The 24,346-nt window shown below is 41.1% G+C and overlaps 1 protein-coding gene across 1 annotated transcript in view; it reads left to right on the top strand.

Annotated features, from left to right (window-relative positions):
- Nucleotides 1-24,346, top strand: part of ptprsa (protein tyrosine phosphatase receptor type Sa) — a 219,463-nt gene that overhangs the window by 143,118 nt on the left and 51,999 nt on the right. The window contains exons 9-16 of the mRNA XM_079158092.1: nucleotides 10,206-10,475; nucleotides 10,704-11,285; nucleotides 12,078-12,214; nucleotides 12,355-12,499; nucleotides 19,401-19,721; nucleotides 21,317-21,510; nucleotides 22,843-22,869; nucleotides 24,016-24,133. Of these exons, the coding sequence (XP_079014218.1) occupies nucleotides 10,206-10,475; nucleotides 10,704-11,285; nucleotides 12,078-12,214; nucleotides 12,355-12,499; nucleotides 19,401-19,721; nucleotides 21,317-21,510; nucleotides 22,843-22,869; nucleotides 24,016-24,133 (1,794 nt within the window). The remainder of the gene's footprint in view (nucleotides 1-10,205; nucleotides 10,476-10,703; nucleotides 11,286-12,077; nucleotides 12,215-12,354; nucleotides 12,500-19,400; nucleotides 19,722-21,316; nucleotides 21,511-22,842; nucleotides 22,870-24,015; nucleotides 24,134-24,346) is intronic.

Below are 24,346 nucleotides of genomic sequence, written 5' to 3'. Positions count from 1 at the left end.
CCCCAGAGCCAGGCCAAAAAATAAAAAACATCCACCCTTTTGAACTAAAATGTCTGAACGGTGCAGCTCAGCTTTAAGTAGCATTACTGTTGAGCTTAACAAATGATAAGCTTTGTGTATTTGCACAAAATGTATTTTGCAAAATAATATTACCCGAGTACTATAAATCTTTTAGCGTTGATAGTTCTGCCTGCCCAAAAATGTCATTTCATATGCACTGAAACTTCCAAATGTAAAACTATAATTGACCAACTAATGTTCTTCTCTGTTATGATGTTATGCTCCATTTTGTCTTTGAATGCCGTCCCCTACTCGCTCGGAAGGAAATGTGTAGCACAACAAGCCGTATGTCTTTACTTTATCAGTTGTCAGACACCTGCAGTTGTGTGCCCGATAAAATGTTTCCACCTCCGTCAAAGTTATGGAACCCAAAAAGAGTCGGAAAGGACCTCTTTTTGATTAGCTTTTTTCAGGTACAGGAGCACAACGGTAAGTCTTGATTTTGATTGAGTGGCAAGGTATTTGTGCCCACCAATCAAAATCTCAACCCCTTCTCCTTCTCCAGATTTGGGGGGTAAAAGGATTCCCTTGTGGTGAATTTATAGAACAGGACTCTTAACACAGTCCGCTGCTCTGTATTACATAAAAACTGTTCTATTGCATAGATTTTAAATAATGCACTTCCTCTACTTTTTCTTCATGGTGTTCTGGAGCATAAATCCATAGTATTCCCCTGTTTCGTCTTTGGGGTATTATCTTTAAATCCTTTTGCAGTCAGGAGTAATTTGGGCTGGCATGATCCAGCAAAGTGAAGATATGAAAAATAATCAGTCACAGAGAACGTTGAGTTTCATGCAATGAAGACAAAAGCCTACCCTCTACTACTAATGCTAAATGACAATGAATCCCTGTTGAGGGAGCTCTGATAAATTGAAGCAGATGCATTTTCGACATGTATTATTTATATTGTGCATATTAAATAAAGATGCCTCGGTATCTCCTCAGTTTGTTCCCTCTGCTGTGTACCAAATAACTTTGTTCCCAATAAATAATTCACTAGCCTGACATTATAAAATGGGTCAGGGAGCTGCTTTTTCATTATTACTGCTATTATCAGACCCTGTGAAGTAGCAGCATAGGGAAGAAAAAATGCAACTGTGAGCAGTATAGGGTGAATAATGGTTCATCAAGATTAGTGTCTCTTCTTGCCAGCATTCATCCTGGAGGCTCATGCTGTCTCCACTGTGATGCAGTGACACTTAATGTCAAGTAGCTATCCATTTTTTTCCGCGTGCAGCATGGTAGATGTTAAAAGGTTTGTGGCAAATTGCAGTCAAGAGCTCTGCAGGAGTCGTTAAATAACAATAATGGGAACACTTTGTTGACACAGCACTGGGATATTTAGTAGCTCCTTTGGTCAAAAACACGCAGCTATACCCTGATATCATTTCCAACAATTCATGCAATCTTCATGAACACTGGCTCCATCAGCATGCTTTTAAAACCAAGGGTCATAATTAGTCAGGTACTTTCACACTATGTAACACACTTGTTATGCCTTGATGGTGTCAACCTTTGTCTGTTTTCAGTTAACTTTTGTCAATCAATTCTGATACTTGATGTTGACTGTTTTGTTCACAAAGCGAAATGCACTCGAGATTAGCAGCTGTGGTAGGGATCAATTTCCAACAACAAAACAACAAAACAATCCTAAATTCGATCTGGCGCAGACTGTACCAGGGAAAATTGAGCCTACTTCCCAAACAGCAACCATAATGACAGTGTTACTGATTGGCTTCTAACAACATTTGCTGTCACTGTCTTGAACTGCAGCTGCTAATTTCAGCCCAAACTGTGTCTTTTTTTTTCTTTTCTATCTCTCATTAGTTTTTCTTTATTTTCTCTTTATTTGGTTTCCTTCTCTAACAAAAGCAAATACAGCCACCACAGGAGCCTCTCCTTGTGGCTATAAGGAGCTTGTGAAATTTTGAATTATGAGTATGGTACGCTTGATTTGACTCCAGTGGCGCCTCACTATTTTTTTCTTACCAGGCGACAGTGCGGCCACTGGGGTGTATCTAATTGTTTTGGTTTATTTAAGGGAGGGGGGGGGGCGGGGCAGGCAAGTGTACTTTCAAGACGGGTGTCACTGATAGCAGGGACAAGGGAAAATGAGGAAAAAAAGGATTAAAGAAAAGGGAAATGTAGCTGCAGCTAAACACCTTGAGGTGGCTTTTTTTACTCTCTCTGTGTTTCCCCTATTTTTCTCTTCTCCTCATGTCATTGTGTTCTGCATCAACCCCTTTACATCCCTCAGAGCTTCGAGAAGGTTGGTGTGTTTTTTCTTTTTTACTTTTTTGAACCCACATTTGAAAGAAAAAAAATCAACATGTTGAAAAATTTTAGCTATATTTGCCTATTACAGAGCTCGGTACATTTCTAATTTGAAGAAATACTAATCAGTTTATCCAAACTGCTAAATGATTATGAAGGAAATGTTTCTTTATTACCAAGGAAGAAATGATGAAAGCAAACCTGATTAGCTCGGGTCTTGTTAGTTTACTTTTATGTTTGCATTGTGGGGCCTTTTCTCGTTTTGCATCCTTTGGTATTGCTTCTGCACCGAAAGGCTTTCTTGCATGCATTGTCATGGGAACCCAGCACGTGGAAATAACAGAACGCGTTGCATGCTGGGAGAATGTAACTGCGCTTGCATGCTTGTACAGAATCCCTTTGGCCGTGTTGGTCTTTTTCTTTCTGCCTTCCCTGTGTTTTGTTCAGTTGTTTCCTTCTCTTTCTTTGTCTTTTCCCTGATACCTTTTGGCTTTCCTTTATTTACTTTAATGTTTGTGTTGTGTTTACGGTGTTGTTTGTGTGTTTTCCTTTTGTTTCAGTTCTGTTCCTGACCTTACTTTTCCGTTAAAAATGTTTGTCTATTTGTGGTTAATTTGTTTGTGAGATTTGTGTGTCTTTTTCACAATGACGCTGCTCTGCTTCTTGATTCTCGGAGTGCAAATGCAAATGCCGAATGAAATAATAAGTGTGTATACAGCCAGTGTTCCTGTCATCTTGTTTATAGCGATCCATTACTGAAAAAAAATGTTCACCTGATTGGGCCTGATTGGGTTCCATGGTGATTTCAGGCAGCCATTAAGGGATGCCATTTACAGTGCCGTGTGGATCAATAACAATATAATGACTTTGACATCACATTTGCTGTTGCTTAGCGGGTGCTCAAAGATACTTTTATTTTCAAATGGTGGCAGCTAGATGAGATTGGTTTTGTTGAGTGACTGCTGTTTGTGTTCCCTTCGCAGTCATGACACTCAATCAAATTATAATTTATTATTCAAAAGCCCTCCTCCCCTAGTACACACACACACACACACACACACACACACACATACTCATAAAATATAATTGATTTTCAGGTTGATGTGACTAAGTAAGAAACAATTATTCTCTATCTGGACTACAACTAGATGCCCAATTTACACATTTTTTTAAGTATTCATACTGTACTTCAACAATAATTAGGAGAACTTGCTAAATGAATAAGACATTAACACAAACCGAGTTTCACTGATATGTATTGCAATTGGCTTCGTACCAACATCTCTTAAGATATTCCACCTAAATGTTAGCATCAGCACATGCACCAGGTTTTCCAAGACATTTCCAAAAGAATCAGATTCCGATGTCACCTGCTGCTGTGCTTGCCTGTCGATTTTTTACGTCCCCAGTAGTCTTATGAATACAGAAGCTATATCATTTTTGAAAAGGAACCACGTTTTTTTTGGCTAGTGTTCCAATGCGGTTCAACAAGTCTGGGAAGATCAGGCATGTCATTCATTCAGGTGGAGGAGATAACACACTAGCTCCCCTATCAGTCTCCTCTGAGAGCGGGAGAATTTGTGCGTGTGGCTGTCAAAGTGTGCTGATCTCCGGGAGATTAGACTGATCTCTGTAAAGTATCCGGAATGTTGAGAATGACTACTGCTCTAAAATCAAACAAATAAATGCCTATGCTTTTGCAGCCTTTTTTTTTTAATCCATACGAGTACATGTGTTTTTCCCGGCAAGCTGCAGCAAATTTACCTCAGGACATGGGCATTTTGACAGTTGCAATTTATCTTCAAAGTATATGCAAGCCAGCAAGAGCATTTGAATCTGCGTTTTTTTCCTTGCCATTTTTTATTAACTCCAGAGCCATTTTGTTTGGCATGAGACCCAAAATATCAGTGAAAGAAACTCCCATCAAAAATATTATAGCTATATATAGATGTATTTATTTCCATTGCACCAGCCACATCATTTGTCCTTAATGCAAGTCATTAGACAAATACATATAATCATCCCCTCTGTTATCGCAGACACGAAAGTTAATTTAAATTCCGACACCCCTATGCACCAATTGAAAAAGACTATCTATTCGTAATTGTACAAGTTGTGTCTGATGAAAGCTGCCAGTCAATAATCTGCCATTGCTGCCCTCCACATAATAGTGTCCACACAGCATGGCACAATCCCATTGTAATAAACAGAGTTGTGATGCCTGACAATGTCTACAATCTTGATTTGTAAGGATAAGTCCGAAGAATAACACTGATGCAGGAAGACTGTGCTGTGATGTACGCATGTGCATGTTTGCCCTCCTACGATGGTATCTGCCTGATTTTGAATGTGCTTGCATGTCCTGCTATGCATTTGTGTAACGTTGGGAAAGAAAGCTAGATTACACCTTATGTTCTCACCGGCCAAAGCAAAATCCTGCCATCTCTATTAGATGTTTGTCTCAAGGAGTCCTAAAGTTAATAGCCACCCCTTTAAAAAAAAAAATCACGTTGCCATCAGAAGTGTATTTATTTGTCATACAAAACAGAAGTTGCATTACCTCCTATTCTAATGCAAATATATGAACACACTCCCTTTCTCAATCTGACCGATAATACTCACTAAAGGGATCACCACAGTGAGGGGACATTCTGGCGGTTTCAATTGGCTGCTTGTCATCATTCCTGTAAGACAACAGAAAAAAGTCATACACTCTGAAATCCCCTCAATCCGTCGCTTGCTATAATTAGATACCCCTGGCATGATTCCTGTCAGTTTCCTTTAGGTAATAATTTCCATTTTGATAAGCCACCAGTAGTGACTGTTTTGCATTGACGCAGCCAAGGTATGTTAATAGGCGGCGACCCCTGCGGTTTATGAATGCCGTAGGCCTCACCCAGCAAGTGTGACTAAAGGATCTCCATACTGCGCCTGTGTCCTCAGGCAGCAAGAGGGTGTAATCTCAGCTTCAAGGTGACACTAAAGGCTGCACATTATTTTGGCTTCCCCCTTCATTTTGGGGCAGCAAAATCTGCCTCAACAAAATGGCCGATGATGTCCACCTTCTGACCTCTGTTTTTTGGCACAAATCCCTCCACAACACCGCCCACTATTAGCGTTAGTGCAGTACTCTGGCGTTCTCTCTCGACTGCTTCTCACCTCGTCCACTGTAAGGCTTCTTGGCTATCTCTCCACATTGGGGCTTGAAAAAAAAGATTTTATGTTGCTAGGTGTCCAAATGAAAGCTATATGTTTGTTTTATTATCTCTCAATTCCAAATGGGCCGACTGGGCTCCTGGTCTCTGGGAATGAGGAGCCTGTCCATGCAATTGGGATTCCTTATTTGCTTTGTTTCAGTGGCATTGCATGTTAAGTGTAGGATAGCATAGGTGCCCTCTTGAACATTCAGTCATTGCATACAGGCCTTTTGTCTAGTTAATGATAGGGCAGTGATTCCTTTGCATGTGATACTGACATTTAGACGCACAGTTAATGTTCTCCCTAACGTGTCTACTGGGTTTAAAATTCATCGTTATCTCCACCCAAGACATCGTGTAATATGCTGTAGCATCAACTGACCTTGAGCTCTTGATCTTCTGCTGTAACCAAAGACCAAATGTATTTTTGTGTCAGACACACGGTGCATGCTGTTGACGGGTAGACTCTCCCCCGACTTTCCGTTTGTGTTTTTCCCCAGTGCCATGAAAACTTTTAAGAAAGGACGTTTTTTTGTGTATTGGCTCAGTGATTTGCATATTTCAAATTCCACTGGCAAGCCACAGCCAAAAGTGACCAGTATTTGGCGGGTGTTAGTTCCCTCATTGCCCTGACAGTGTAGGTACTCAAAGGTGAACGGAGACATCTTCCTGTGGGGAAAAACCTCATTCACTCAGCCCCTTCAGCTCCCGGTCCATTGGCTGACCTGAGTCCCAGGGAGAGAAGAGCACCGCCGTCAGGCACACTTTGATTGGACATTTGCCCTTAAAAATACAGACCCTGTTCACTCTATTCAGGTTTCAACAATCTTTTGGATTTGAGACAAGATTAAAGCGGACACAAATCAAAGCTGAAAAACATCTAATAGTATTGGTGCATACCTCTTTGTACACAGCTGCACTCCGGTACTGTCTATGCTGTTCGGACTTAGTTCTTTTCGTGGATTTGTTCAATTTGATTTATTTTTTTGTTTTTGTGTGTGTCTTAAACAATGCTATACTTGGGAATGAATGGCATGCTTGGATGGGCTTGGGTGACATTTTTGGATTGTATTGGTTCCCTGGTGTCTGCCCAAGTGGATGGGGGCGCACCTGTATATGTCACTCATGCCATAGCCACACCCATGCATGTCTGTGTGAGGAATGGGCTGCCCTTCCACCTTTGTTGTTTCGTTAGGCTTTTTTTTTGGACAAATTATAGAATGCAGAGATATATTTCTGTACCTATATGATGGGCTTTTTGCCTTTTTTTCCAGTTCAACATGTTTTTTTTTTTTAGAATATCTCCTGTCCCAATCAGACAGCATGATATCTCAACCAAGAGGTCATGCTACCGTTGTTTGATTAGACTTAAACAGTCAGATCAGGTCAGAACAGGTTATGATTCATTGATAGGTTTTTCAACAGATGTTTTGTAGCCATTAGTGCTTCTAATGGAGGCATTTTACTTCCAATATATGGAAAATGTTATCTGTTTTAGGGACTCTTTGAATCTGCTATTGACCATTTTTTCTTGGTACATTTTATGCCAAATCAGTGTGCGAGTTTCTGTACCACAAAAGAGCATTTCCTCAAAGGTCAGCAATGAAGTTTTTGCCCTCAAGGTCAGGTTGTGTCTTGCCCAAGTAGTAACATAATTGACATTAACAGTGAATTACAAGACTTGCATGTAGAGTAGTACAGAGGAGGATAAATGAAAAGCTTTGGCTGCAGAAGATTCCCTCTATAACTGTAATTGACTCTCCATGTTATAAATACTTTTAAATGTAAAGCAGAATGCTGGGGTTTATATAACTAAATATGACATGGCTGTTAAAAGCCAGTCACAGTAGATGCGTTTTCACCTTGAAGATATTGTACATACTGCTAGATGGCCTTTATTTACTAACATGTTTGGTCCCTGCAGACTACATGTGAACATGCTTGTATGTACATTTTAGTGATTATTTCAATGCCCAGGTCAGTAAATGTCAGTTCTCTGGTAAAAGTCCCCCCCCCCCCCCATCCACGAATCTCCCCTTCCCACAGACACACCTCACGTTCCGCCCACCCTACGACTTCTTTACATCTGCATTGAGGTGCAATGTTTAAAGCGGGGAGGAAGGGAGGTGTAGTTGATTCTTGTTTTTAAGCCCCAGTGTGTGAGACCTCCAAACCCACTTTGAGCCATGGTCTTTTTTTTGTTTTGTTTTGATTCAGAACCACAGTCTCCTTATTCTATCCCCCACTTATGCCCTCCTCCTGCTCCTCCTCCTCCTCCTCCTCCTCCTCCTCCTCCTGCTCCTTCCCTTTCTTCGACCACCCAAACCCCTTCCCCTTTGCGTACTGTACAGTATGTCTGCGTGCCCATACGTCACTGTCTGTCTGCTCGTCTCTCCCTCTGTCTGTCTTCTCGTCTGCTGTCTTGCTGCTTGAGTCTGTTTTGTTCTGCCTTGTGTCTTGTCTCTCGTCCCTGTCTTTCCTGTCTTGTCTATCTGTCCGTCTCTAAGTCAGCTCTTCCATTTAGGTTGTCATTTTTTACTTCTACATCTGCACTACTTTGCTTCTCTCTCTTTGACGTTCTTTGCATCCCAACAAACATGTTGACATTGTCCAGATGTAGATACTTTAGTTTGCAGCAATTGTTGAAAAGGAGTTTAAAATAGTTAGTAGGAAGTTATAGGCCTCTGTAGTAGTCAATAGTTATAACATATCTTTTTAATGAATTCATTAACCTAAATATGTACTTAAACATAAAACCTAAATAATATGTTGTTGTTTTTTTGTTAAAAATAAGTTAAAGTCCTAATAATTATTTCTTGATACCACAAGAGGGTTTTCCCTATAACCATCAGGCATGTAAAATGTCTGATTTTCCTATGATTTTTGAAGGAAGTTTGGCATTTGACCAAATAGCAATATGGGCAATCCCCAACTCATCTTGGCCTCGGCAGAACAAAGACTTGTGTTGCTCTCCTGAGATTCATATAGGCAAGGATATCCTGCATTAAATGTCACTCTGAAACTTCCCTGCTCATGTAGCGTTGAACTTGGCCACCTCTTGCATGACACTATATGTCAAGTGCTTGCTGGGATGCCTTTCATGAACACACAGTGTTTTTGCTAACTCATACTCTTTCACTTGCTAACTCTTGCATACTGTACACACGCACACTCATGCCTATACCAACGCAGAAAATATATACATCTATGTATATACACATATACACACACACACATGCAAGCACACAGTACCTTTCACGCCCTCCCTCTGCGTCTCAGACTCATTGTCAACCTCCTTCCACTCAACTCCTATCCATGAGATTTGAGGTCCTCCCTGTCTCCCTCTATTAGCTGTCACTCTGCCCTTAAGCATCTACCTTTCTCTTTCCCTTTCCCTCCATCTCTCTTTCGTGTTCTCTGGATTTCTACTCCCTGTTGATCCAGTTCTGTTTCTTGACTCCAACACTCTGTGATAGTAGACTCTCTAGCTACAACTAGTTCTTTTTCTATGTATTTCTAGGCACACACCTTGTTCCTCAATACTTATTTTGTGTTAACTGGGACTGCGATGTGACAATGTGCCACCATCACATTTTGTCACATTTGCTGGAGAAAAACAAAGTTTACACAGCATTGAAGTGGGTTTCCCCCCTTCACCCTCCTCCAAAACCTTCCCCTCTCTTTTTCTTCCTCTGTCACTCTTTGCTCCTCTGTTCCCTTTCTTCCTCTCCTCAGATGCTTTATCCTCTATCTTGTATTTCTTCTTTCCTCTCCAATCGTCTTTTGTCTGGGCATGCTAGCGACCCTTCAGTTATATTCCTCTATGCATTTGATCTCAATTTTTATATCTGATTTTGTTATCATTTACTCCTTAATTTACCTCGGTCTATTTATGCATGCTGTCTGTGAAACTGATAGCTGCATCTATCAATGGAACCGTGTCAGATCTTAATAAGGCTTTGTCCAGTGGATCTACCCTAAACCACAAAAATCTGATTAAAGTTTCTCATCTTTATAAGATATATTTATAAGATATCTAGGTAGAAGAGACAGGCTTCAAGTGCAAACCTCCGCTAGAATGTGTTTAGAGATCTTGTAGAGATGGTCAATAGCCCAGTAACCCTACACTTCCTGTGCTGTGGGAGAAGCCTGTAATGGCCTACTTCCTGTTTGGCATGTGTGCCTGAGAGGACAGGAAGTTCCAGGTTGCCATGGTTTATGTGATAGCATTATCACATGGCCTTTACTACACACTTTCATACTTTGTGATCAGGTTATGCTGTAGGTGTATATATATGTCAGCAGTTCAGTTCCAAAGATGAGAAACTCGTAATAGATTTTTGTGTCTTTAATTGTGCTGTGATGGGTCAAATATTGGTCAATGGAACCTTGTTGCTATGAATCGTTGCTTTATTGTTAATCTACTTTGTTGTTGAAGCAGTTCTGTTAGTTTAGTTCCTTCTCATTATTTGTATATTTTTTTATGTTTTGAAAAGTCTACTTCTTTTATTTTCTGTTTCAGTTCACATGTACCATGTTGAACCTTTTGTGTTAAGTATTTCCTTGAGAAGGGTCCATTTTCATCGGCCTCTCCTGTTACCTCTCTCTTTCTCTTATTTTTGACTCCCTTGCCCTCTTTTGTCATCCTCTCTCCTTCCTCATGCCTTCTCCCAGTCCGGCGGGTGCCTCCACGCTTCTCCATTCCACCAACGAGTCAGGAAATCATGCCCGGTGGCAGTGTGAACATAACATGTGTGGCGGTGGGGTCGCCCATGCCTTACGTCAAGTGGATGCTGAACTCAGAGGATTTGACACCAGAGGATGAGATGCCAGTGGGCAGGAATGTTCTCGAACTGAGCAGCGTCCGTGAGTCAGCCAACTACACCTGCGTGGCCATGAGCAGCCTTGGCATCATTGAAGCTGTGGCGCAGATCACTGTCAAATGTAAGCGATAACTGTGCTTGTGAAGAGGTGTATTTTAAGAGAAGATGAACTATTCAAGTCTGAAATGATTTACAAAAAACTTCAGTTACAATGTGTATTGATTTAATATCCTTGGGGCATTGTGAAGGAATTCAGAAGTTCTCCTTTTTTGATGCAAATTTCTTTGATTAGGCACTGTCATGATCATTTTCTGTCTCACCTCTCCGTCATGTTTTGTCACCATAACAGCTCTCCCCAAGCCTCCAGGTACCCCTGTGGTTACTGAAACCACTGCCACCAGTGTGACCATCACCTGGGACTCGGGCAACCCAGACCCAGTGACTTACTATATAATCCAGTATAGGGCCAAGTCCCCAGACAGCAAGTATGAGACGGTGGATGACATCACCACTACACGTTACAGCATTGGTGGCCTCTACCCCAACACAGAGTATGAAATCCGTGTCTCAGCCATCAACACAATTGGCCAGGGTCCTCCCAGTGAGCCAGTAGAAACCCGGACTGGTGAACAGGCCCCTGCCAGTCCACCACGAAACATTCATGCCCAGATCATATCCAAAAACACCATGGTGGTACGCTGGGAAGAGCCTGAGGAGCCCAATGGGCAGATCAAGGGCTACCGTGTTTATTACACCATGGACGATTCCCAACCCATGAGCCTCTGGCAGATCCATAATGTCCAGGACAGCATCATCACCACTATCCAGAGCCTGGTTCCTCAAGAGACGTACACAATCAAAGTCCTAGCATTCACCTCTGTAGGCGATGGACCCTTCTCAGAGCCCATCCATGTCAAAGTACTGCAAGGAGGTAAAGATATTAAATCTGATTTTGTGTTTATTCTTTTCTTTCATTGTTATCGTCAAATTTAGTGTCGGGCAATCTTGCATTCAATAGCCATCTATGCAAAGTTCAAACCAAGTTGTTAAGTTTAAACTAAGTGATACAGAAAATGGTGAATGCTACATCTGTTCTGTAGCTTTCTGCTTAAGGAGAAGACTTTGACAGCCAATGAAGAACATCTTCAGCTGTTTTTGTGCATCAGCAGCACATTTTCGGAAAAAACTTTAGACAGACTGTGCCTGCTGCCAAGGAGACAAGTTTTCTCCCCTGCTGTGCAAGGTCCACCCACACATCTGCGGCCTCTGCAAATGATGACAAAAGTCTGTTTGATTATGTTAGTCAGAAAAAAACAGTCATATTTGAGAAAGAGAAAAATGAAAACTCTCCGTAAGCTTCAGGAGGCTGAGAAAAATCACTCCACCATGCTGAAGGAGACAGATCCACCTTCAGAAACCAACCCTAGACTATGTAGAGCACTTGTACCTTGCATGCCATCGGGGCACACACTATAATCTACTCCGCTCAATTTATCTCTATCTTTTCCTCTGCCATTTTATGCCATTTTCCATTATGCTAATCATGTTAGTGTGTTGATAGAAAATATGCTATTTTGTCAAGAAATCACTGAACAGGAAAAAAGTACTTCATTAACACATTCTTAAGATGTTTTACAGTACCCCTGTTGTGTGTATAATATTAATTTCTTAACCAATTTCTAGTATCATTTCCTGCAACAAAGTCCTCTGCTATGTTCTTCAGTTCCAGGTCAATCATCCAAATTTCAGGTTGGTGCTGTTTCTGATACCAGCATTGAACTGACCTGGGAAGCTGCCTATGACAAAGAAGGAATTATAAACTATGAACTTCGCTACATGGAAGGCAGTTTTGGCACCCAGGTAAGACTTTTGGTGTTTCATATTGAATTTCAGTGCCTATACCTTTTGTACTGAGAGGTGTACATCATCCCTTTCAACCTAAATTTTGCTTGAAACCACTTTAAATCAAACTTGTAAATAACAATACTCTCCATTAATAGATGAAGAAAACATTTGGACCCGCATCTTCATATGTTGTGGAAAATCTCCGCCCAAACACAGAGTACCACTTCTCTCTGGCAGCCATCTCTATCAAAGGCATTGGAGCCTTCACCAATGACATAGCACAGAAGACCTTGCAAGCCAGTATGTAGCCCTTTATTCAGTCTTCTCTCATGTTCTATTTGTGGGTTGGCTAACAAAGGGATATTCCCCAGTGAAGCAGTAAATGATGTATGCCTTTGCAAAATGAATTCTGATGAGGTTTTGTGTTTTTTCCCTTTTACTGGAGCTTGTAAACTTTATTTTCTCAAATGTCGACTGCATCATCAACTTTGTACTATGACTGTTTTTCTCTGACACAATCAGGGTTCAAAGCTGATTGAGAAATGATGAACTACATGACAAACTGACTCTTAACTAATTCTTTTTTAATTCTTGTTAAAACCTTGACCTTGATTTTGTTAACCTCTGCAACAAAATGATTATGGCATTTTCCACCTTAAGTTAAGTGCCATTTTTACAACAAAAGGTTCATTTTGTGGCAAGTTACGGTTGAAATGAAGCTACAAATGGCTAAAGTCACCTTTTTAGTGTTTTGCAACTCTTTCATTTTATAATTAATTTCATAAATTGCCTCTAGTGCCAAATATGCATGAGTGTACGCAACACTTTCAAAAAAATCAAGTCTGCTTCGACTGACAATTGTGGCGGTTACTTATTTCCCTTTCACTTTTGTTCATATTTGCTTTTCCTTTTTCAACAGCAAGTGCACTTTCTTCCATGTGACTGAGACACAAAAAATGTCAGCTCTCCTCTAAGACCGCCAAGGCTTTCATATGAACTGTGTTCAGATTGGGGATGGGGAATTTGGGGTTGGGTTTAGTCATCAAAGAAGAAAAAAACTATCAGTACACAAATGCTCACTTCCAATTTATTCCAGTATATCAGTTCTGGACTTATTATTTTATTTTACAGATGGCAGGAACACAACTGAATTATTGAAACCAGCCAACAGGAGTGATATGATAACTCAGTAATGCAAGCTGTAGAGAAAGAAAACACACACAGCTTATCCAATCAAATATCCAATACTAGCTAAAGGACTGTTGTGATGACAGGGTATGAAATGCATGTCTTTTGGGTTTACACATCACACAAAGATAAACAATGATGTTGTGCATTGACATTCAATACATTAATGGTAAAGAACCTTGAAACGTAGCTAGATTTAGAGTATTAGGGACTGGTCTGATGTGTGGATCCTGCTGATAGTCACAGACAAAGATGCATGTATACATTCATTGTCAGAGTGGCGACCTTTATTGTCAATAACCTGGCATAGGACCTTTACTGGGACATAGGAAAGCCATGGCGGTGGGAGTAGACCTCTTTTAACACATTTTCTGTTTCTACCAGTGCAACTTGTTGGATGTGCCCCCACAACTGGGCTGTGGGGGCTTTGGAACAACCACTTCACAGTTCTTTTTGGTACTGCTGGGCAGCAGAGCTACACAGGAGAGCGCCAGTTGCATGCAATATTCACTCCTACCCACTGGGGGTGATGCTGAGAACCTATCACTGCACCGTTGGTCTTTGATCAGTCCCGGCATGAAAATGATTCATGTTCATTCGGCCCCATTTCTGTCTTGGCGTCTCTCGGGTGTCTGTGCGCATCCTCACCTGTCGATGTGTGTTTATGTTTTCCTTACCACTGTTTTTGCATTTGTTCTTGACCGGTAACCTGCAAGCTGATTTGATACACTCCTCTCTTTCTCTTACATCACCCTATTTCAGCTGTGTGTTTCTCTCTTTGCTACTTGTTCCCCTGTGCAATGGAACAAAAGCTCTCCTTGCAATGGCTTGACGTCTCCTTGCTCACTTTGTGTCCTCTTCCTTTTACGTTGAGTCTTTTGAAACAAAGTTTTGAGTTGGATTTTTTATTTTTTTTATTTTTCTTTCTGGGTTATCTAAAATAATATTGGTTTGACATCACTCCAGACAGTAGCTTGCTGCTATTTTCATCTTTCTGTTGGGTTCTTGCATGAACCCAAGGCCACTACAGCCACAAGAAACAACAGCACAGCAGGCAGAGCAGACAGCACTGACAAACTGTTGCCCGTTGAGCAAATATGGGGAAGAATAAGTCTAACTGGTGTCAGAAGAGTCACAGACTAAGTCAGACACAGCAAAAGAATTCCCACATCACAATAGATAACTTGATTTCCTGGATCCTTTGAGGTAAGTGATTGAGTGGTTTAGGGATTCAGTCTGCCATTTGTCAAAAACCTTCACAAATGTATTCAATTAACAGCTGTTTTTTGCAGTGCTTTTCTGAAACACCAATATCGAATTGGAAGCATAGAGTAAGCATTCTTTACACATGATACGGTTTCATTTAAAAATGACGTGTCTTCTGTTTGGCTCCTCATACGTGTCAGAAATAGCAGCATCCCTATATCTCTATGCATCCAAGTCAGTTGGAGAGCCCTGTGCCTTCACAGCGTAGTGTAACATAGACAGTATAAACTGTCATCCTTTTGGAAAAACTCCAGAAAAAAGGCACATTGTGTAAACAGGGAGCACATAGACCACACATGAACACACACGGTGCAAAGAAACACAATGGTCTCAAGTTTAAGGGCAATGAGCTGACATTAGCCAGACTCCCGAGTTCTGTGCAATCACTTTGGGAGTTGCACACACACAGACACACACACGCATTAAGAAAGCCCCCTCACATACACAGTATGTAGAATAATTTCACACAAGAAGCCCTATTTACTAGTTTCTTGACTGAACTAGCTGCACAGAGATACATTTGAAGATGAATGATATGTTAAGAAAGGATCACAACATACTCAAATGAAAGTGAAATAAACTACAATAAAATAATAACCTACACGATTATTTTTTCAAGAACATATTCCAGAGCAATGAGTCATGAATATTGTTTCATTGACTTTTGGCATTGTAAGTGCCATGTTCTCACAGCCCTACAGAACCATTTCAACCTGGATCTGATCCAAATACAGTGTCAGGCAGACTGAAACCCTTTTCCACAAAGTAAAAAGAAAGACAGACGACATGATTCCACTGTTTATTGTCTATTTTCTGTGGTACAAAATGTTTACAGATTGTTGAAGTCTGTGCTCAGGCAGCAGTACCAGGGGCTATTGTCATGGGGACTACTCTGTCAAAAACTCGTGAAAATACGCTGCAAATATAATTAATACGGATGGATCTCAGTCCTTATTTGCTTCATGGTGAGTGACGCCAAATAACTCCTCAAATCAAAGAGGACCAAATTCATTTCATTGGCTCTTCTTGTTTAAAATTAAAACAGGCTGAAATAAATTCACGAGATGTAACTGACAACTGTAGCCCTCATTCAGAAGCAAGGCCTCTTGGGGTATGCTGCCATAGCAGACCAGGTTGAGAGACTATTTATGTGAGTACGTTCAGACGTGGCCGGAGTTGGTCCACAACCCGAGAGCTGGGAGGGATCCCAGTATTCTTTTAGCTGTTACCCAGTTGCAAAGCAGGACCTAAGATGGACCCTGCGAGTGGATGTTAGGGGACTGCAAGGCCCCGGAGTGGCAGATAAGAATCCCATTTCATAGCGTCAAAATTAATTTCATGCTTTGCGATGAGCTATGAGCCAGCCCCCTGGATTGTCAGGCTTTGTTACACATTTAGATTATACCTAGAACCTGCCAGTAGCTAGTCAAGTGCTATCTCTCAAATTAAAGTGGCAGATTCTAAATCCTCTGTATTTAGCCAAACAAGCAGTTTAGCCCCCCCACTTACTGTAATTGCAGGAGGTTTTTAGATATATTGGAATATCTGTGTGAGCCACAGCACGGCCATTTGGCACTGGGGGGATTAATTCCATAATGATCTACAAATATGAACATCCTGTCATTGGAAGGCTTCTAATGAAAATACAATTCAAATGCAGACATGTGCTTATACTCCGATAGCAAAAGCATTGGCAATCTGTGTCATTTTAAGAATTGACAACAGACACTGAGTAATGGCCTGTGTAGCTAAACTGTTAGCAATGTGTGCCATTTATATCCACTGAGGATGTTGCACTTAAAAGCACGTTTAATCTGAAGGTAGTCATGATGATTAGGTACGCCACCAGAACTTGACATTACAGACTTTATACCCAGAGCTCTTCACATCACAACAGACTAAAAAAGTCAATCGGTGGATATGAATGCAGACATGACTAATTATTTGTCAAATAGCATTTAGGAAACTCTTTCAGGGAAGCTTCAAAAGAACCTCCAGAAAGGCATTAGCTGAGTTTCTTCTTTTGTGGTTGTAGTTCTTCTATCCATAATCCTACCATTGGCCTTCATGGGATATACACTTTATTAAAGCTGGGCCTCTGCCAGTCTTAAACCGTTATCAGGCATGAGGATGTCTGTGCACTGTGATAGCCTGGCCCCTGTCAGATTCACAGCCTTTTCCGCACCACAAAGATTGAGAACTGAGCAATCATTCTTGACGTGGAGAGTTTGCAAATACAATATGAGAGGAGGAAAGAAGCTGAAAGGCTCAGAATCCAGTAAGACCGTAAGTAAATAAGCCCATTGGACACAGAGAAGGGCTTGGGAACTGTGGCTGAGGTCCTGCCCTATTTGTTGTGTGCTGGAACATTCACTCTTCACTGGGAGGAGGCCTTTCTGATAGTCAGAACCCCTGTTTTTTTATTTTATTTAATTTTTTAAAGCCGATCTACCCAAAGTGACACTGCAGTCAGAACACTATCGTTAAACTTTTATGAATTCAGTAATACAAGCTTTCCGTCTTGCTTCCTCTATTCTTGTGTCTTGGCATTCTTGAAATGGCAGGAAGCTTTACAGGAAACCTAAACACAAGGCTATGAAATGGGATTTATTTGAAAAAATAAATCGGATGGTTGTCAGTGTACATGGCCAAGTGCAGAAGAGCAGAATATCTTGGGAGGGAGTTTTCCCCCTATGGCTTCCCCTCTCACAGTCTTGTGGACCCTCCGGCCCAAAGATACATGAGTATTAAGCAGCCCTGGCTACAGCACAGAGCCAACTCTCTCCCTCTCAATAACCTCAAAATGGGTCCAAAATTAACTCTCAATAAGTCTAAATTAAAGCTATTATTTACTAATTTGAAAACGGGAATAGATGTCAACACTTCTGGCATGCTTTCTGAGAGGGAAAGTGTTGCGGTTCACTGACTATAGAGTAAGCACGCTCTGCTAGTCAGGTGCTGCTGGTAAGAAAGTCTTACAAATGTAGTATTTGTGGGAGTCAGGTACGTATGATGCAAACAATGCTTGTGATTTATTTTTGTTTGTTTGTTGTTGTTTTTTTGGAAGTTAAATGTTATATTTTCAGTTCATGCTGAGTATCTTGTTTTTTCATGTTTTTTCATGAGTTGTCATTTTGAACCTCAACTGTTGTTGTGGTTCTTTCTTTCGAGTCACCCGGGTTACAGAGAAATTAATTTCCCAGTACCCTCCTTCAGTTCATAATTTATTTTTTCAGCCTTTGTTTTGGAATGAGAACATGCTCCTTGTTTCCATGGGTTTCATTTGAGTTGATTTCCTAATTTGCTGGGTGTGGAATGCCTTTTTTTGTGATGATATTTCATTTTTTCCGGGATTATTGTGCTATTCTTACCTTACATAACAGACAAAAATGTAATAATGAATTGGGTTTGTCACACCAAGATGGAGGGAATATATTCTCACAAAAAAACAGGGATAGAGGAAACCCGACTTGGATAGAAATATTTTCATACATGTCCTTTTATCCGTATAATACCAAACTCTGGATAAGAAGTGAAACGTTTTATCGCTCCCTGCACAGCACACTCTCTGGACGAGCACAAACTGTGTAAGAGCTTGGCACAGATTAGAAGCGAGAGGCATTGAATTTGATTTAGAAAGTTCACAGATGTGTAGGTTTTAATATGTTTTGGAAGAACACTTCAGACACAAATAACAGCCACCGTGTTGGAAAGCTTTTATACTGTTACAAATTAAAAAAGGACTACACTACCTCCCTACTAGCTTATATTTAGGAAAACATACCTTGTTTTAGTTTATGCTCATTTGGCTAAGTTCTGGTACAGAAATCATCTCAGTAAGATGAACCTGACAATGTGTCAGAGAAATCTTTATCGAATAAAAGTTAGATAAAATAAAAACATAATAATGTAATATATTCATCTTTTTTATGCTGGTTTCATGGACATGGCAATATGTTATTAATCCTCATGTGGATAGCCGAGTGACTTAGTGGTTGCAATAATCGCAGAGACGCCGAGGGAGGAAATGTGAGTTATTTTAGAGATCAGAACTTACCTTGTTGCTATATTTTTTTTTATTTCTAAGGACTAAAGCCTGAGCTCAGTGCCCGGAAAATAAAATGCACAATAGAAATGTTCAACCCTGCCCTTTTGGCACTGCACCGTGAAACATTCAGAATAGTGAGTACAGGCTTAAACTAGGATGACATGAGCAAGACAGTGCCCCACCTCCTCTATTGTCATACATTGCAGGACAAAAAACATGGCTTCTGTTGGAAGTAAGGCTGTTTTTGCAACAGGATAAATTAGTTTTCTGGTAAATCCAACAATTTCTTGAAAAAGTCAGACTGCTGGGTCACTTTCGTCAGTAGCAGTAATATGTCAGTGCTCAAGCAGAAATTCAACCCCATGATACTTAGCCAGAAATCTTGTACCAGAACCAAATGTTTGCTTGTCCAGCGAAGGCTAGCCATCTTGATTCATTATTACAAAAGCTTGTGCCATTGTCCATGTATGCCTCTTATGTTGACATTTGCTTGATGATTTTTATTTGAAACATATTTTGCCTAAATCTTTGTTTTGCATTTTTTTTTTTTTTAATTACTCTTATTGTTTTTTTTTATCCTTTTATCATTTTCTTTATCTCTCCCATCTTTTTATTTTTTTGTTTTTCACCCCTACCTTCCCCCTTCCCCGTCCTCCTCGTCCTCGACCCCCTTCCTTCCTGTCCTTTCCACCTCACCAGAGCCCTCAGCCCCCCCTCAAGACATTAAGTGCAGCAGCTCCAGCTCCACCGCCCTGCTGGTAAGTTGGCGCCCCCCGCCTTTGATGAGTCAGAACGGTGTCCTGGCGGGGTATAGGGTGCGCTGCCAGGTGGTGGGCCTGTCAGAAGGCGGCAGTGACGACGGGGAGCCCATGGAAGAGCCCACAGTCCCTGCCACTGAAGAGCAGTTGCTGCTGCAACGATTGGAGAAGTGGACCCAGTACCGCATCACTGTGTCCGCCTTCACTGTGATCGGGCCAGGCCCTGAGAGTGAGCCCCTGATCTGCCGCACAGACGAAGACGGTACATGAATCTCTAATGTGTGGAAGCTAAAGTTAATGTAGAAATAAAGGTATTGTTGTTAGTTACATGGGGAGTGTGCCCTCGGTTGGGAATGTGTGTGGATGTCTATGTGGGAAGAAATTGTTTCCAAATACTCAATACATTTTGACCAACTACAACTGCGTAAACCGTATGAAAGGAAAACACTTTGAAGAGATAACACACTTGGGAAATCAAGTGTGTTGCTATTTAAGCATAACTAACCAAATATAATTCATAATGGCTGCCACATCCCATATCCTGCCTCTATCTGTAGGCTTTTAACAGCATCCCATTGCTCAGCTGAGACTCATAAGCATTTATGAGTGCTGTACACTGCAAGGCATTATCGGCCTGTGCATTAACATTAGGTTGGAGGTTAAACAAGCAGGTGTGTGTCCACTAAGGTTGCAATTCAAATCCCCTTACTTTAAAACATAGTTGAGGATGCAAAAAACTAAATTATACAAACAAATAATTAGACAAATAAATACAATTTCACAGTGCTGGTCATTTAATACACTTTCCTTTACATCTACAACCACTGTGTACCACGCAAAGGTTGGAACAGAAAGGCGAAGAAACAAAAAAGGATAACATGACAGTTGGTTGGCAAAAAACAAATGAGAATAGTTCAATGCATGAACTATAAAATGCATAAAGTGACAGGAAAAGATGTTTTCATGTCACAGCACATCTGAATCATTGACGGATGGTTGACGTTGGTTTCTATTCTCCACGATCCATTTCACATCCATTACCGCAGCATTTTACGCATTTTTCTGACACTGATGTGCAACGAGAGCAACAGTAGAGACAAGCTTAAATTGACACCGTACCTGTTTTAAAAGACACCAGTATCAGGATTTGAAAGCCACAGCGCACTGACAACAGCCATAACACATTTTCTGGTGTCATTACAATAATATCATGTGACAGACAAGTGCCAGGTAAAGAAATAGGAGTCCGGGCTAAAAGGTAGAGAGGATTTTGGTAATAAACAAGATTGGTGCATGATCCTGGGGAAGGTGGGGGAAATGGGGTTGTGATTTAGGGGAGAAGAAGAGGACTTGAAGTGTTGGTGGACGAGTTAATGGAAGCAGTTTGAGTGGAAGAGTTCTATTAATGGCACATCCATCTCAGAAAGGGCCAGTCCGTGGCACACCGAAAGGCCTAGAAGCAAGGCCTTCCATAAAGGCCTGTCATTATGACTGAGAGCTTCCCACTGATGGCAGACAGACACAGCAGACACAAATTGAAAAGGTGGAGACAGGAGAAAGTGGTGGCAGTTTGCGCGTGCGTGTTGCGGGAAGACACTGGGGTTTTTTTTTTGTGATTGTTTTTCTTAAGATTTCATGGATACTTTGTGTGCATGTGTGTATCAGGGGCTTATTAATGTCATGTGGGCCTCTGTCGTCCTCCATTGCTCTTAAGAAGCAATTTCACTGAGATACAGTACTGTTTGTTTATTGCACTTGGTTAATAAGGAACCTCTACTTTTCCATATCCCCACTCACATCTCAAAATACATATAACTAAATTATTCTGATTTGAGTTTCTGTTTTTGTCACCCACAGTTCCCGGGGCTCCTCCAAGGCGAGTGGAGGTGGAGGTCCTCAACTCCACAGCACTAAAGGTGATGTGGCGCTCCCTGACGCCAGGCAAGCAGCACGGTCAGATCCGTGGCTACCAAGTACACTATGTACGCGTGGAAAATGGCGAGTCACGGGGCCCGCCCCACATCAAAGACGTCATGCTTGCCGATGCCCAGGTATGACCATCTCTCAGTTTCTGTAGAACAAGTCAGCTACGTCAAAGAACTCTCAATTCCACCTAAAAGCATGCTTTTACCATTAATCTATGCTCTTCTTTCTCACAATATATTGCAACGGTCTGCCTTTGAATCTCATCTTTAATCGTGATACAAATAGACAATAAAGCAGATTAAAGCAACACAGCTACACTGATGCATTTTTAAAACTTCAGAGGACATTTCAAAGAAACTTTGCCAAACTTTCTTTCTCATGTAGACTGCAAATTGTGGACTTCCTCCTCTCTGCTTTGCAAATATTGCTTGAGTATGGGAAGAGATATGGGTGCTCTTCCCCGTTGGATTTCATTTCATATTGCTATAATATTCTTTTCCCCTCAGCCCACAACACGAACTGTAATCAAAGCTTCACTCGTGTTGTCCTCCCTCTGCTGCCTCTATGGCTTTTATTAGGGATGTCTAGAACCCTCCTTTATAGCAACATCTGCCATGAAATGTCTGATTGTGTGCTTGTATCAAACTCTAAGAAAATGCTGATTATAGTATTCTGTGCCTTTGGCGGGGGGTGGGGGGGGGGGGTAAAATTGGCATGAAAACATTTCACCAAAAATCAGCATCCACTGACAGCTAGAATGGTAATGGAACCCTGTTTGATGGCCTTTTTTACAAAACTTGTTGGAGAAATTCTGTCAAAATGAGACTTTTGTGCACAGTAGCAATCATCCAAATGGAAATTATAGCCTTGAACCATAAAGTAAACAACACAGAAAAGAATGGTTGCATGCAAGTTCGACATATTTTGAGAACATGAAGGAAGAAACGCCACCAGCAACACATTGACATTTTGGTATTTAGCGGTCCACAAATTCAAGAGTAGAATGAGCTTAAATAACTTGATTATATTTTTTATTTGATATTCTTTTTAGGATATTTTAAAAAATGACCTCATCATTAAACCCTTTAAAGCTACAGTACATCATGATATCAATACTGGCTGTAGCTATCAATGATTTGAGGTAATACTGAGGTGACGTAATGTTAGCCGCACAGTAGCATGGTTAAACATCTCCAGGCCCCACAGGCAGACCTACACAACTCTCTGCTGCTCAGTTCCAGCTGCTCCTCACAATATAACCTTCAAACAGCTTCCCTCTTTCCTGACCTTGCAAAACCAGTGACCTATTTCTGACACCAACCCTCTGCTCCCAAACCTCTTATGCCCCCCGTCTCTCACAATCCTATTTATTCCCTTTCTCTTCTTTCTCTTTCTGTAAAAAAAAATAAAAAATATCACTCTCTCTCCTGCACTCTCCTCTTTGGCGGGGGGGTTAGTGGGAAACGGACGATACTGCTGAATATGTGAGTATGAAGTATTGCCTGAGTGCTTTTTGTAGCTGAAAGGGTATAAAGAGTGGGTATTGCATCAACCTGGTTGGCTTCACAGTCTACACAACGCTTCCAATCTTTATTTAATAAGTTTGGATAACAAAGTGGTTCAGAAGTTTCACCTCAGCTGTCTGGCCAGCCAACCTCCGGACTATCTCTGTATGCCGCTAAGGAAAAAAAGGACAAACTTCGATTGCTTGCTAGCTTCAACAAAACGAGGGCTGATGCAATATCCACTGCCCACTGTGCCTGGAATGCTAATGCTACTTGTGTATTGCTGTGTGTTGAAACAGTATGTTTTGTCCTGTGCTCTGGTGGTGTGTATGTGTTGTTGTTTTTTCCTTTATTGTGTGCGTTTTTAAGCCATATTTTTCTTTTTGAATATCTGTGCTGCCCTAAGTTCAAACTTTTTTTGTGTGTCTTTTATTAAAAATATTGAGACGGTAGTTTACATAATGGTCATGTGTGACCGTTGAAACCTGCTGCAAACTCCTTATTACATCTTTGATGATCAATCTCAAGTGCAACAAATTGCACCCTTACTTTGCATCCAGATGTGAAACCCAGTGCATCTGCACTACGTGAATACCATCTCAAGTACTAGACAGTACTTATTGCTCATTTACCTTTATTGACCTCCCCCATCCCTCTGCCAACCAGCCTGTTAAAATCCTCATTCTGCATTCGTTCAAACCTGCTCCCCTGAAAGATTCATTAGAATTGATCGGAAGCCTCTCTTTGAAGAGGACTCAAGGAAACTTAATGGCTAAGGTAAAAACTGCCAGTGAATGGGCAGGATGTATTCAGCATGCATTTATCACAAAGTTAAGTTGTCGATTGGAATATTGCAAAAGGAATGAGGGCGCTACTTGCCATTTACATACCTAATGTCCCTCCTCCACCTTGGCAACTCTAACAATTAACTTAATGGAACAGTCTCCCATTACTCAGGGGGAAGCATTACATTTAATGCATGCTTTGTGAACACTGAGGACCAGGAGACACATAGATTAACATCCTGTATAAAGCAGTTTGAGCTGCTTGAAGGGGGGTCAAATCATCAAAAATTCAAGACACATTTTGACATTTTCCTGTCCATCTCTTCCCTGTCTCCCATAGGAAATGGTCATTGGAGGACTCAAGCCAGACACCACTTACTCCATCACGGTGGCAGCGTACACCACCAAGGGGGATGGAGCGCGGAGCAAACCCAAACTGGTGGTGACCAAAGGGGCAGGTCAGTCCAAGGATCAATTATTTATTTGTTGCTTTGTTTACTGAAAATATGTTCATGCAGCACTAAAGGTAGCATGTTCTTTTTCAGCCTGTGGCTGAGGGGTACCTTGCTCAGGGGTTCCTTATCTATGCCATCCAGCTGCTACTGCTAGGCTGACATCTCTGCCTTTGATTAACATTGAAGGGATCCTCATTTACAGCCACATTGTCGTGC

This window comes from Pholis gunnellus, assembly GCF_910591455.1.
Source record: "Pholis gunnellus genome assembly, chromosome: 4".
Classification (NCBI taxonomy): Eukaryota; Metazoa; Chordata; class Actinopteri; order Perciformes; family Pholidae; genus Pholis; species Pholis gunnellus.
The sequence above is the reverse complement of the archived record's forward strand: the minus strand, read 5'-3'. Positions and strand labels throughout refer to the sequence as shown.